This window comes from Scyliorhinus canicula, chromosome 13 (genome assembly GCF_902713615.1).
Source record: "Scyliorhinus canicula chromosome 13, sScyCan1.1, whole genome shotgun sequence".
In the NCBI taxonomy this organism is placed as follows: domain Eukaryota; kingdom Metazoa; phylum Chordata; class Chondrichthyes; order Carcharhiniformes; family Scyliorhinidae; genus Scyliorhinus; species Scyliorhinus canicula.
In genome coordinates this window covers 23,096,180-23,112,296 of record NC_052158.1, presented here as the reverse complement: position 1 = coordinate 23,112,296, position 16,117 = coordinate 23,096,180, and the positions used below count along the sequence as shown (strand labels likewise).

At 42.4% G+C, this 16,117-nt stretch overlaps 1 protein-coding gene across 1 annotated transcript in view; it reads right to left on the bottom strand.

Moving 5' to 3' along the window:
• LOC119976524 (golgin subfamily A member 4-like) overlaps positions 1-16,117 on the bottom strand; it is a 1,176,663-nt gene that overhangs the window by 280,591 nt on the left and 879,955 nt on the right. The window contains exons 128-131 of the mRNA XM_038817077.1: positions 7,049-7,075; positions 3,084-3,119; positions 2,644-2,670; positions 753-788 (exon numbers count right to left, since the gene is read on the bottom strand). Of these exons, the coding sequence (XP_038673005.1) occupies positions 753-788; positions 2,644-2,670; positions 3,084-3,119; positions 7,049-7,075 (126 nt within the window). The remainder of the gene's footprint in view (positions 1-752; positions 789-2,643; positions 2,671-3,083; positions 3,120-7,048; positions 7,076-16,117) is intronic.

Below are 16,117 nucleotides of genomic sequence, written 5' to 3'. Positions count from 1 at the left end.
TTTTTCGGCACCCTATGCAATATTGTTCAACATGGGAAGGAAGGACACGCTTCCATTTGAAGCAGTGCAGAGCAGTTAATCCGCGAATATTTTCTATGTTATCTCACGAGGCTAGTTAGAGCAGCTTCGGCAAATACATATTGGTATTCCGTAAAATAATTTTTATGCAAATGAAACAGATAAGATTCAGAGTGGACTTGATAACGACTGGCAGTGATGGCGCTACATCTCATGGGCGGTGACACCAAGACCTGCGACCTGGTGGGCGGGAGACACAAGGCGGAGATGAAGAGCAGACTGTTTCTTGCACAAATATTCGTGCGTGCAGTGGATTTGGTTCATCGTGATAATGAAATAAAGCCTGCAATATTCCGCCGGTGTATCCATGGATTCGTTCGTTGCAAGAATGAACTTACCATTGCGGATAGTCTGCCTTAGATTCTTGATGGCCATCACGGTAGAACAATGGTTAGCACTGATGCTGCACAGTGGCAGGGACAAGGATTCGATTCCCGGCTGGACTACATTCTCTGTAGAGTCCGCTTGCTGTCTCCCGGGTGCTCCGGTTTCCTCACACATATGCTGAAATAATTGCTTGTTTGGTGAATTGAACATTCTGAATTCTCCCTCGGTGTGTCCGAACAAGCGCCGGAGTGGGGCGATCTAACTTCATTGCAATGTTAATGTCAGCCTACTTGTGACACTAATAAAGATTATTATTACAACAGCGAACTTTCCATTCTTACACTCACCTTTACCCTCGAGACTTTCTTTCAATTGCTTTATTTCTTTAAAAACGAGGAAATAAAATCAGGACTTCGGGTCAAAGATAAAGTATGTCTCCGGATCTGAAGATTATACACTTATGGGAACATAATGCAAAGTGAGGTTGGGGGGTAAAGATTAATCTTGATAATTGGCCTCCAATTGATTAGGTATTAAATTTTCCAATGTATTACGAGTAGTGAGTTACTAATCCACCCGTTTCTTGCCTGCAAATAATTAAGCCGATGTGTAGCGACATAACCAAGACTGAGGCTCAAGAAACAGCTTCGTTTTGAATCACGATTTAATGCTTGCAAAATATTGTTATTGATTCATATATTGTCGCTCAGATAGAAAATCAGATGAGCAACTGAATGATTGCCCTTCGAATATCTTCTTCCCATGTCCAATAAGGATAAGCTTCCAGGAGCTAAAATTGATATTTATATCCAATCATGTTACATTTTTGTTGAAGTGTGTTACGTTCATCAGTTAGCTTGTGCTTTATCGCTATGAAAGGAAGATCGATGGATCAAAGTGTGTGAAGAAGAAGGACCACCAGAAAAAAAATGTGGAAACACATCAAATACTTAAAAACATAAGTGTTCGATTTTCCAACAATGAATCGTCCACAAGTGCAGCACAAAACGTTACGTATGCAATGATTGTAAGTAATATGTACAATCTTTATACTGGACATCGGAAGTTTGCTCTTTCGGACGGTCAATGCAGACTCTATTGGCGGAATGATCGCTTTCTGCGCAGTTGGGATTCTCTGAAATTAGATCCAAATCGATGTTCTTTTTGTTCACCAAAAACAGTTATTTATTCCACAGCAATTTGTATTTCGGGGAGTCAACAAATTGCTTTCTGAACTGGCTGCACGTTGATATATATCAAATATTTTTTTGAAGTGTAACGTACCCACTCAATTGCACAATGTTTACGATAGTTAAACAATCTGATGGTTCTCCGTTCCGAATGTTAAGAAACAGGGTTAGCATCGGTAGAAAGGGTGGGTCTGCTTCTGCGGCATAACGACAACTCTACGCATACCTGCCACGTAGTTAAACATTACGTGAACTTCGGAAAATAATGAACTGCGGACAAATGGACGGTGGAAGGAAGATGAGCCTGAAAAGATTGCAGAAAACCTTTGGAAGCAGAGGAGGTGAATGACTCAAGAAATTATTTCTGAGGGCGGCATGTGGCACAGTGGTTAGCACTGGGACTGCGGCGCTGCGGACCCGTGTTTGAAGTCCGACCCTGAGTCACTGCCCGTCTGAGTTTGCACATTCTCGCCATGTCTGCGTGCGTTTCACCCCCATAAGGTGGATTGGGCAGGCTAAATTGCGCCTTAAGTGGAAACAAAAATAATTAGATACTCTAAATTGAAAATTAAAGAAATGTGTTCTGAACGTAAACGAAAGGTAAACAAAATTGTCCTTACAGAGAATGAATGTGCCCTTCCTCTGAAGACTGTTTCCAGAGCTGTTACATTGTGCAATTGAAGCAATTTAGTCGCCAGTGCATTGGTAATAATGGTCAAAAATGAAAGTGGATCCTATAAGTTTGATACCGTTCCTTACTGTGCCGAAACAGTGTTTGATGAACAGGGACAAATACAATTGATCCAATAGTTAGATGATCACTTGAGCCACACTATTCCATTAAATTCAAGCAGAAAACTGAAAAGACAATACAACAAGCTGATTCTCAAGCCATCTAAGTTCCTCCAATTGTGGTCAAATAGCGGCCACAAACTTCCTGCCACGGCACAGAATAATTAATTTGGTTCGATGTGGTGGCGGAAACACAGAAAACTTGTTTTAAATACGGTACAAGACATGTAAACCATTGACAATTGTTCTTGTTTACCTAAGGTGTGTTCAACCTCGTATTTAGCTGAAACGACAAAAACAATGTTCGCAGAGGACGAGTCAGAGTACGAATTTTCCTCCTTACTGCTTGATCGGATTAATTGCTTTAAATTCAGAAATGTGTAGATGGCACAAAAATATTGCAGGATATTGTGGAGAAAAATAATTGCCGAATAAAACAAGGGACAAAATATCCGAAATCACTTCAACATAAGTTTTGTCATTTGTTTCTTTCACTGACACCTAAATCTGGAACTTTTTCTCGCAGTTATATGTTAGAACTTTTCGTCGACAACTTCGACCACCAAATCAATTAAGTAATACATTGAACTTTATTTTCCGCAGCAAACTAAATCTAACTGTGCTGAAAATTGTAACTGAACAAAAAAAATACACCTTAACGGCACACAACATTGAACGATTTAAAATTCCGCTAACCCTTTTCTTCAAGCCGTTTTTTCAAATTTTCTATTTCTGAAAATGAATTGATATATGTTTTAAGTAGGCGTAACTTTACTAATATTTCCTGGTTTAGTTATGTTTTTATTTTATGTTATTCGTTTATGCTTTTTTATAGTTGTACGTAGACATGCGAATTAGCTGCTTGTCTTTGACAATTACTTATGAAAGAGTGAGTGGTGACCTTTCTGAAGGAACAAATAACCTGCAAGCCACGTGCAAACTATTGAACTTTTAACATCAATCCGCTTGGCGGGATGCGACGTCTAATTATCGTTACAAATTTGGATTCAAATTGTTGCAGATAGTGTTGGTGAATATGCGCGAGAACTGGCAGTGCGATGAATTGAACGACGGCCGAGTAACTAGCTGTCATTCCTGACAATTACATTGAAAGTTTGGTCAGAGCGCATTTACAGTGATCCAGGTTCATTTGACCCAGGTTCTGTTCATTATTTGACGTCAATTGCAGGGAATCAGAAGTCTTCAGAAACAGTTTGTTGTTTGGTCTTTACAATTTTACAATTTTGTGCCTGAATTTTATGGAATGGTGCAGCTAAATCTAGGACACGAACGCGATAGGATTAATGCAAGTAGGCTGCAAAACAAATAGCGCGTGATTTAGTAACATTCGCTATCATCTGATCATGTGCTTTAATTTTGGCCACGGAAGTGCAGATTTCTGTCACATAACATTTCCAGGTAGTTTTACGTGGCATGGCTGCAAGCCACCCACCAGACAGAGGATCGTTGCAGCTTTTGCATCATTTCATCTGGCGGAAAGGCCACTGCTCCCACACAGCATAGAAGTTATTATTCAAATTGGAGAATCCAGCCGCTTCTGTCTGGCCATTTGCAAACATCATAAATGATGTGAAGTGACTGAAATAATTAAAATTAAAGGAACCACTAACTTCAAGGTGGTAATGCACATTGTGTACAACTGTATCAAACTAGACCAAGTTTAAAAAGTGTAAGTATTTCATACAGGAAATCATCAACATGGCTGCCCAGTTAGTATGTGATATTTTGGAATGCCATAAGCTTTGCTGAACCGACGTAATTCGTTCGGCTAAGTTGGGAAACACCAGTGTTTTACACAACAAACGAGGCAATCGCTGCGCAATTTTCTTGAACTGAACCTGAGATGCTTATCTCGGCAACCACGTTCTCCGTCATATTTGCTATCCTGAACTTAATGCATGCAATTTATCTTAGATAATCGATCGGGGAGTGCTTTCAGAACTCTCCGCATCGACACATTTGCTATGAATGCTTGTTACATTTTCTACCCATTCGGGAGGCTCATGAATCGCTGGTGGACAAGCCAGGAAGGATTATTTGCACCTCTTGCTTCCCAAGGCCGAACTAATTTCGAAATACAAAGTTTCTCTCCGACGAGCTCCAAACATTTCCGACTAGTTAGTTGTGTCTTTTAGTGTTTGCTGCTTAACCTCCTGCTACTGGACGATCTGCTTCGGAAAACTCAGGGCCTACCGTGTTTATGTGTACCCCAACTGACACTCGTTCATTGAGAATTTTTCAAAAATAGCGTGAAATTATAATGAGGTGCTTCTTCCCACAGAACATATCGTTATCACAAGCTTTGCTGAATCTTGTCAAAATACATGAAGCACAATAGCATTCAAATAGTTAGAACTGGAAAACAACAACGAACAAACAAAAGTGCAGCACAGGAACAGGCTTTTTGGCCCTCCAAGCCTGCACCCACTATGCTGCCGATCTAAACTAAAACCTTATACGCTTCCGGGGTCCGTATCCCTCTATTACCATCAGATTTAAGTCTTTATCAAGATACCCGTTCAACGTCACTATCGTCCCTCCTTCCACCACTTCCTCGCAGATCTCCACTAAACTTTGCCGCTCGCAACTCAAACCTATGCCGCCCAGTAATTTACCCTTGTACCCTGGGGAAAAGTCTCTGACGATCCATTCTGTCTGTGCCCCTCATAATTTTGTGGACATCAATCAGGTCGCCCCTCAACCTTCTTCGTTCCAGTGAGAACAAACCAAGGTTATTCAACCTCTCCTCACAGCTAATGCCCTCAATACGAGGCAACATCCTGGTAAATCTATTCTGAATGCTCTCGAAAGCTTCCACATCCTTCTGGTAGTGTGGCGAACAGAATTCAACACTATAATCCAAGTGTGGCTAACTAAGATCCTATACAGCCACAACATTACTTGCCAACTTTTATACTCAATGATCCGGCCAATGAAGGCAAGCATGCCGTATGACTTCTTGACTTCCTTCTCCACCTGTGTTGCCCCTTTCAGTGACCTGTGGACATGGACACCAAGATCTTTCTTACTATCGATACTCTTGAAGTATCTACCATTCACTGTATATTCCCTACCTGTATTATACTAGCCAAAATGCATCACTCCACATTTGTCCGAATTAAACTTCATGTGTCATCTCGCCGCTCACGTCTCCAAACAATCTAAATCCTGCTGTACCGTGTGAATATCCTCATCTTTATTTGCAATTCCACCAAACATTGTGTCTTCCGCAAACTCATTAATCAGACTAATTAAATTTTCCTCCAAATCATTTATATATCCTATGAACAGCAAAGGTCCCAGCACTGGTCCCTGCGGAACACCACTAGTCACAGTCCTCCAATCAGAAAATCACTCTTCCATTGCTACACTCTGGCGTCGATGGCCCAGCCAGTTCTGTATCCATCTTGCCAGCTCACATCTGCTTCCAGGTCACTTCACCTATTGTACCAGTCTGCCACGAGGGACCTTGTCAAAGACCTTACTGAAGTTCGTACAGACAACATCCACTGCCCTACCTGCATCGATCATCATTGTGACCTCTAAAAAGTCTATCAAGTTACTGAGACACAAACTCCTCTTCACAAAACCGTGCTGCCTCTCACTAATACGACGCCTTGCTTCCAAATGGGAGTAGATCCTGTCCCGAAGAATTCTCTCCAGTAATTTATCTACCATCTACGTAAGGATCACCGGGCTGTTGTTCCTTGGATTATCCCTGCTACCTAAAACAAAGGAGCATCATTCCAAGCCCCTAGCACGAATGAGTTCCAGTCAATATTGGGGAAGGTAAATTCTTCCATCACAAACTATCCTGTTGCTTTTACTGCTTTCCAAAATCTGTCAACCTATCTGCTCCTCTATCTCTCGCAGGATGTTGGCGGGCCTGTAGTAAACTCCCAAAATTGTGACTGCACCATTCTTATTCCTGATCTCTACCCATATAGCCAGGCTGCCGTCTAAGGTCTCTCCCCCCCCCCCCCGCCGCAGTACAGATGTGATAATCACCCAAACCACCAACCCCCCCCCCCCCTCTAACCCGCCTGAAACGTCCATATTCTGGAATTTGTAGCTGCAAATTCTGTCCCGTCAATCAGGTCACTGTAATGGCAACAACATCATGAAAGGCAGCACGGTAGCATTGTGGATAGCACAGTGGCTTCACAGCTCCAGGCTTCCCAGGTTCGATTCTGGTTTTGGTCACTGTCTGTGCGGAGTAGGCACATCTTCTGAGCGTGGGTTTCCTCCGGGTGCTCCGGCTTCTTCCCACAGTCCAAAGATGTGCAGGTTAGGTGGATTTGCCATGATAAATTGCCCTTAGTGTCCAAAATTGCCCTTAGTGTTGGGTGGGATTACTGGGTTATGGGGATAGAGTGGAGGTGTTGACCTTGGCTAGGGTGCTCTTTCCAAGAGCCGGTGCTGATTCGATGGGCTGAAAGGCCTCCTTCTGCACTGTAAATTCTATGATATGATAAAGCACCGGCAATTTTGAATCAATAATTAAGACAACACAGCAAGTTTCCCACTGTGAACTCGTTTATTATTTTTTGTAGAAAAAAAATCAACGTTAGTGTGGTCGTGGAAGTTAGGTTTTGCAGAAGGAAACCATGCATGAAATAACCCAATGGAAAGTATCTTACGCAAATCTTTGTCATGCAGATTCGATTCTGGAAGAGAATGAGTTTAATTTTTAACTTTCAATGTTCATGGCATGCGCACGTCAGGAAACAGAGAATGTCCCCACGGGCGCCCATGTGCAGAACTTATGTCCAAACATAAAACATCTGCTGGGCCCAGAGACACTGTCTGAACCTCACCTTGCATTCGGCCGACATTGATTCTGTTGTCCCTTACTTGTGTACAATACACTAAAGGATCCAGAATTCTTCATCTCTTTTCTTCGTGCTTTAAGTATTTGGAACTTTGGAAATACATTTTCCTCATTGAAGCAATCAGAAATATCTCTTATAGTAAACATTGTGAGACAATTCTCTCATAACGAGGAAAACCACGAAAGCCAACATTAAAACTTACTTTGCGTTTTCGGTTACTCGCCAGAATATCTCTGAAAGTGCCCTGTTGCCGACATTTGTTTTCTTGATCAGGTGCGGTCATTCACATGATGTATCGTATTAAATACAACATTCAAATACAACCGCACAACATTGTGCATTATGAATCTATTTGTTCTTCCATTCGGTGGCTGAAATTTCGTGAGGCGCATCTACTTATTTTTTTAGCGGAAGCCGAATCCACATGGATGGCAATACTTCAAGAAGGCGATTCGAACCGTATTGTAGTTTGGAAATAAATGCCTCGCCTTGACTCCTCTAATATGGATGAACCGGCACAGTGTTATTCTTGTTTTTGCATTTACTTAAGCACATTTTCAAAATTGTTCCTATGATAAGTCCGAATAATCTAAATGCAGGATTTAAAGGTAGATTTTTTTTTCATTATTATCTGAAGAACAGAAACATAATCATCATAGCAGCAGGGTAGCATGGTGGTTAGCATAAATGCTTCACAGCTCCAGGGTCCCAGGTTCGATTCCCGGCTGTGTCACTGTCTGTGTGGAGTCTGCACGTCCTCCCCCTGTTTGCGTGGGTTTCCTCCGGGTGCGCCGGTTTCCTCCCACAGTCCAAAGATGTGCAGGTTAGGTGGATTGGCCATGCTAAATTGCCCGTAGTGTCCTAATAAAAGTAAGGTTAAGGGGGGGTTGTTGGGTTACGGGTATAGGGTGGATACGTGGGTTTGAGTAGGGTGATCATGGCTCGGCGCAACATTGAGGGCCGAAGGGCCTGTACTGTTCTATGTTGTATCTGTACAGAAATTAATTTAGAGGAATATTACGTTTTGTTTCAATTTCGAAACAAGAATAATATTTTCAGGAGTTAAAAATAACCCAGTGTCATTTAAAAATTACATTTTAGCAGCAAAGCAAGCTTGCACCGAAGCAAAACGTGATCCCTAATCGGCCACTCTTCTTGATTCCCAAATGTTCAATGTCAATCTACTTATTGTCGAATAGTTTATTACCTGAATGGAATTTGCGATCCAGGTAGTAATAATTCACAACGAGTTAAAACAGATGTTTAAGGCGATGCAAATTATTAAAATGCTCAGGGGTGAAATTTGCGAGCTTGATAAAATAATGAAGTGCGTACATCAGATAGATATTAAACATCTTTTCCCAAAGGAATTGGAGTCGATAATTTGAAGGAATAGATTTAAGGTGAGAGGGCAGAGATACAAAAGAGACCAGAGGGGTATCTCTGTCACACAGAGGGTTGTGAGCATCTGGAACGGCCAACCAGCGGCAGTGGTGGAGGCGGGTTCATTTTAAAAAGAGTTAGACAGCTAATTGGGCAGGATGGGTATCCAGGGACATGGGCCAAATGTGGGCAAGTGGTACTAGCTTAGTTATATAAACTAGGCGTCATGGACAAGCTGGGCCGCTGGGACTGTTTCCATGCTGTAAACATCTGTGACTCTATGACTCTATCTGCCATATTGCCGTCCAACCAACCGTACACACTTCATAATTATGTGGCCATAGTAAACAAAAAAAGTATACTCTGTCTCATCCCTTCGGAACTTATGTAGATATAAGCAACTGAGAGCGGACTTCTGATATCACGACAAATGCACATGTTTCGCCTGCCAACTTGAAAGTGCCCCGTTTATCAATGTTATCTATCTCCTGTCTCTTGTTCGTAGCAATCTTTTTAGGGAAGGATTCGTAGCTATCTTTTTAGAGACAGATTATTTCATTTTGGAATTTTACTGAAACTGCAAACTGGTTCTCAAAACGTATGTATAAAACTGTCGAACACGTTCATTTTGTAAAATCCGCATCTATTATATGTGATCGTACTTTAATTTTATGAGTTTGATGTTGCTCGTCTCCAAGTTTCTTCATTCAAATTTCGGCTAAATTGCCCATTGTCCATTGGCTCCTGTCCTGCAAAATCTTGAAGAGCGACGTTTTAATTGTTAATTTCAAATCTGTATTAATTTTCTCTGTCCCATGTGTTAACAGTAAGAAGTCTGACAACACCGGTAAAACTCCTCAGGTGAATGAAGAGATGTGTTCGAGAAAAAAAAATATAGACAAAGTCAAAGATGAAAGACAATGCTTTGAATGTGAGCATTCGCAGTTAATTCAGTATTTACAGACCAAGAGATACGGGTAACTGAAGATAAATGAGGTGTGAATTGTCTCAAGCCAGGACAGTTTGTAGGATTTCGCAAGCCCAGGCCAGATGGTGGATGTTGAATATAATGCAACATGAATCCAAGATGATGGTTGAGGCCGTACTCATGTGTGCGAAACTTGACTATAAGTTTCTGCTCAGCGGTTTTGCATTGTCGAGTATCCTGAAAGCCGCCTTGGAGAACGCTTTACCGGAGATCAGAAGCTGAATGCCCTTGACAGCTGAAGTGTTCCTCGACAGGAAGAGAACATTCCTGCCTGGCGATTTTTGCGCGATGTCCGTTCATCGATTGTCACAGCATCTGCATTATTTCCCCAATGTGCTAGACTTCAGGACATCCTTTCCTGCAGCGTATGAGGTACACAACGTTGGCCGAGATGCACGGATATGTACATCGTACCTGGTGGTAGGTCTTTTCACGTGTAATGGTGGTACCCATGTCGATAATCTGGCACGTCTTGGACAGAATACAGGCAGGGTTATGGGGTATCGTGGTCGCTGTTCTGAATGCTATGTAGTTGGCTGCAAACAATGGTTTGTTTGATCTGGCACGGTTATTTGAAGGGAAGTAGTGGGGGTGTGGGGATGACCTTAGCAAGATGTTCATCTTCATCGATGACGTGTTGAAGGTTTCGAAGAAAATATCGTACTTTTTCCACTCTGGGGAACTACTGGACGACGAATGGTACTCTGTTGGTTGTGTCCCGTGTTTGTCTTCTGAGGAGGTCGGTGCAGTTTTATGCTGTGGCGTGTTGGAACTGTTGACTGATGAGTTATGCGACATATCCCGTTTACTGAAGGGCATCTTTCAAAGTCAGTAAGTGTCTGCTAAGCTCCTCCTCGTCTGATCAGATCCTGTGTCGACGGTGGGCGTCTCCATAGGGGATGGCTCCCTTAATGTGTTTAGGGTGGATGCTGGAGAAGTGGAGCATCGTGAAGTTATCAGTGGGCTTGCGGTCAAGCGAAGTGCTTTGGTGACCATCCTTAATGGAGATGAGTATTCCCCGAATGCAACCGATTTTGGAGAGTAGTCCATGATGAGTCTGATGGTGGGATGGAACCTCATGATGTCAACGTGTAGTCGCTTCAGTGATTCTTCTCCGTGGTTCCAAAGGAGAAACATATAATCGATGTATCTTGTGTATAACGTCAGTTGAAGGTCCTGTGCGTTGAGGAGGTCTTGTTCAAACTTGGGCATGAAGACGATGGCATATTAACGTGCGAATATGTTCCCCACTGATGTTCCGTCCGTCTGGATGAAGAACCTGTTGCCAAAGTGGAAGACGTTGTGATGCAGAACGAAGTGCCTGAGTTGCAGAATTGCATCTGGAGATTGGCAGCTGTCAATGACCTTGACCTTGTTGAGAACTGAGGATGTTGTGGCAATGCCGTCGCCATTGGGATGCTGTTGGAGACTGCAGAGCCGACTATTGTGACGAGGAATGTTCCTGGTTCCTGGAACTACAGGCGCTGAAAAATGCGCTCGTACGAATGGGATATGGGGCTCGACACATCGATCGACAGTTCCAACACGCCACAGCACAACACTGCACCAACCTTCTCAGAAGGCAAACACAACAGACTACCCTTCATCGTCCTGTACTTCGCCGGAGTGAAGAAACTATGACATCTTCGCAGCCTTCAACACGTCGTCGATGAAGATGAACATCTTGCCAAGGTCATTCCTACACCCCCAAGACTTGTCTTTAAACAACCGCGCAACCTCAAACAAAGCCTTGTTTGCTGCAAACGACTCAGCCTTCAGAACAGCGACCACGATACCACAGAACCTCTGCAAGACGGACCAGATCATCGACATAGGTCCCACCGTTCCGCACGAGAACTCCACCCACCAGGTGCACGATAAATACTCGTGAAACTCGGCCAACGTTGTTTACTTCATAGGCTGCAGGAAAGGATCTAACGAAGTGTAGTACATTGGCGAGACCATGCAGACGCTGCAACAACGGATGATCGGACATAGTGCGATAATGGCCAGTCAAGAATATTCAGTTCCACTCGGGGAACACTGCAGCCGTCAAGGTCATTCAGCCTCTGACCTCCGGCAAGCGTACCCCAAGGCGGCCTTTAGGATGCGCGACAATTCAAATTCGCCGAGCAGAAACCTATAACTACGTTCTGAACACATGAGTACGGCCGCAAACGGGACCTTGGATTCATGTTGTATTACATTCACCCCCCCCCCCACCTTCTGGCCTGGGCTTGCGAAATCCTACCAACTGCCCTGGCTTGAGACAATTCACACCTCTTTAAACCGGGGTTACTCCTATCTCTGGATCTGTAAAGACTTAAGTACCTGAAAATGCTCGCATTCAAAGCATTGTTTTGCATCTGTGACTTTGTATATATATATATATATGTTTCTGGAACATACATTGTCATTCACCTCAGGAAGGAGCAGTGCTGCACCACCTAGTGATTCGAAACAAACCTGCTGGCCTTCAACCTGGTGTTGTAAGACTGCTTACTGTGATCACTCCAGTCCATATACGGAATCTCCACATCATGTGTTTGATCATTATTCAGCCAAGAACACGACCACTACTCACTAGAAGGACAAGAACTTTAATGAATTGTCCATGAGCGTTATGAGATGCTCGACCATCAGAAGGGCATTTCGGAGTCAACTATATTGCTGTAACTCTGCAGTCATATGGTGGACAGACAAGATAAGAGTCATCGCTTTCCATTCCGAAAGGGGAAGATATTTTAACTTTCATTGATGACAAATACGGGCGTCTTAGATTTTAATTCAACAAATTGATTGATTTTAAATTTCACAATCTACGTTGTTGTGATTCGAATGCCGGTCTCTGGATTACTGGTCCAGTGATAAAACCAAAGCGTCAACACCATCCCTTATATATCGCCGTTCCATCAGTGTCGCTGGGGGAAAATGTTGCAACTCCCTCCCGAACCAAAGTGGAGGTGTCCATTACCTTCGAATGTCAGCATTAAAAATTACATCTCACCAGCAGCTCTTAAGAACAACTAAAGATTGACAAGAAATTGTACCCCAGCAAGCGATGCCCACATCCTTGGAAAATGAATGTTTTTTTTAAAAATCACAGTCTTTTTGTCTCTTTGTAATTTTAAGTGATCATCTCTTCATTGCTGTTTTATCGATTCTCTTGAATTAATTTCCTGAAGGGGATACTCAGGATCATTTTGCACTCTTAATGAAAAGTGTGCACGCCTGATTTGGTTTTAAAGCATTCTCAAACATCAAGCATACCACATTTTAAATCCTTACAGCAGTCTTATCTTACGTAGTACGTCACACATTGATTCGTATTATTCTTACTATATATTTTTGAAAATTAAGTAGAATTTTTTGAACACTTTATAAGTGTGTATCTTATTGTTTCTCCAACTTAATCATAACCAGATATTTTAGAATGTTTACTATTAAACCTTCCAACTTAACTAGGCAGTGATCTTTGTTAAAGTTAACGCGGCCCCGCAAAGCTGTGTACTTAGACCCCTACTGTACTCGCTATACACACACGACAGCGTAGCAAAATTTGTTCCAACTCTATCTACAGATTTGCTGACGATACGACCATAGTGCGTGGGATCTCGAATAATGACGAGTCAGAACACAGGAGGGAGATCGAGAACCAAGTGGAGTGCCGGAAAAACAATTTATTCCTCAATGCCAGCAAAACTCAAGAGCTAGTTATTGACTTCAGCGAGCAAAGGACTGTACACGCCCCTGTCACCATCAACGGTCCGATGTAGAGAGTGTTAGCAGTTTCAAATTCCCATGGGTACACATCTACAAAAATCTGTCCTGGTCCACCCACGTCGACACTGCCGCCAAGAAAGCACAATAACGCCTATAGTTCCTCAGCAGACGAAGGATGTTTGGCATGTCCAGATTAACACTTTCCAACTTTTACAGATGCACCATAGAAAGCATCCTATCTGGCTTCATCACTGCCTGGTATGACAACTATTCGGCCCAGGACCGCAAGAAACTTCCGAGAGTCCTGAACATAGCCCAGTCCATCACAGGAACCTGCCTCCCATACATTGACTCCATCTGCTCCTCCCACTGCCTGGGGATGCAGGCAACATAATCAAAGACCCCTCCCACCCGGATTACTCACTCTTGCAACTGCTACCATCGGGCACAATATACAGAAATCTAAGAACACGCATGAACAGACAAAATCAGCGTCGTCCCAGCTGTTTGCAGACTCGTAATCGACCCTCTTCTGGTCTGACCTCATTAGCACTGCACCCCTGTGTGCTTCACGCGATGCCGGTGTTATGGAAGTAGCATTGTGTACATTGTGTTCCGTTGTGCATTTTCTTTTATTTCCTTTCCTTTTCACGTACTTAATTATCTGTTCAGCTGCTCCCAGAAAAACACGTTTTTCAGTTCCTCGGTACACGTGACAATAAGGTAAATCCAATCCAGATGGTTTCTTTTATTTCCCTTGTAGCACGTCCGTTTAAAAATTACCATGTGTTGAATTACGTCATCATTTCAAAATTCAAGCATATGTTATCATTTTATTTGTATTGATAGTTACTCATCTTCATTGACTTTTAATATACACGGTATAGGTGTATCGCAATGTAGAAATAAAATATCATGGATACTGAGAAACTCAAATGAAGGCGTAAGTGCAGGTTGTGCAAGTTAGGTGCAGGTTTGATGCAATGTGCAGGATAGGTAGTTTGGTGATGCTAAATTGCCTCTTTCTTTCCAAAGGTTATTTGGGGTTGCGTGGATTGAGTAGGTGGAATGTGCGTTCGAATGTTCTTTGTTGGCTCTCTGGGCATAATGGCTCTTTCCTGCTTCTCGGGATTCTATTACGTAAACAGCGCTTTGGTGGAGTTCCAAATAAGTTTACGATTCGAAATCGAAAATGACTCTTCCTCAAAAAGAACTAATATCGCCACATGATGTGTCTTCTGTTTCTTGAATGTGGGAATTGCAAGGAAGAACGCAGTGAAGAGCAGATCTGGGGTCGAGATGACTCTTTCTTAAATGAAAATAAAAACTGTCATTGAAGAAATGACAAAGGGACAGTTATTACTTTGGCACAGTGACAAATACTTTCCCCACATTATTTTGACTGGCAGCAGAATGAACATCTCTTTTCCAAAATTGAAGAATAAGCATATGAAAGATCAGGTACGCACGTGACAAATTTAATTCTAAATTGTAAATTACATCCTTTTCTGTGTAAGTGTTGAACACACAACAATGAGACTGTAAAAACACTGCATAACAAGAATAAATGGGCTTGTTACTCGAGGGAATGTTGCTATTCATTGAAACACTGCAACAGCTCGAACGTAACGATATTTGTCCAGTTCAATGTGTTGAATAATAATGTTAACTGGCCGGAAATTACGGGGGATGACGTGTGTTCAATGCCGGTATTCCTCAAAGTAGGAACACATTACCTAATGTAGGGAGGCTACTCGGTGAGGTCCAAATACAATATACCAATTTTAAAGTGAGTAAACTGTAATTTAATTTGCGTGCGGCTCTAAAGAGTTTAGAGGTAAACGAGTTCAAGGTGCAACTATAAATTTGCATGCAAAGGTTGAAGGAGGACGCCTAAGACTTATCTGGACCAACTGAAAATTGGCGCAGTGTGTCGAGCAGGGAATTCATGCTTTTCACTTTCAATGCCCTGTCCAGTTGCCCCGGGTACCCGTAAACGCACTGGACATGCAACACCTGCCCCTTTGCCACATATCTTCCGGAATTGCAAGGTCTCAAAAACTCCTTCCAGGTGATGCAAATATTTTTGTATACTTATTTCGTTTTATTATACAGGACACTTTTCCGACAAAGCCGTTTCATCTTTATACGGGGATTGGGCGACGGTTTTGAGTAGTGGTGCGGAAACAAGAGCACGACTTTTAAGCTCATAAATATTATAATTTATCTCGTTGCTCGCATGCACATATTTCCGTTCTTGTCCTAATCCAGTATTCTCCCATAACTGCAGGCAAGCCCAAAGAAAATCGCTGACGTTTCGATTCGGCTCCATACCAACTTCGGGACTCAACAGTGACTTATGTTTCTCCATGCCATTTTAATTTGCTTTGTTTTGCCACGTGCTGATTTAAATAAAGCGTAACTTTAGCTGATTCCAGATCTTACGGGTTTGGGATGAAGTCATCCAAAGTTAATGTATGAAAACATTTTGAATTCCACAAATTTGGCAACTTAAAAAATGTAATTGTCGATCCATGTGATAAAAACGCAAGGCCCACCAACATCGAATCGCCGTTTTGACAACAAGCTTTAGCAATTTCGTCCTTTATTTTTTTGCCCAGATGTGTAGGCATACCAGCTAGACTTTTTAGATGCAGAAGTTACTTCGCGCACATTTCTGCGCCTTGCTCTTCGCTACAGAAATGTATATTCCCGATCTTCTGAACCAAAGTCATTTAAAAACGCTATTGTATCTGTTACGCCAAATCGGGACTCATCGGCAT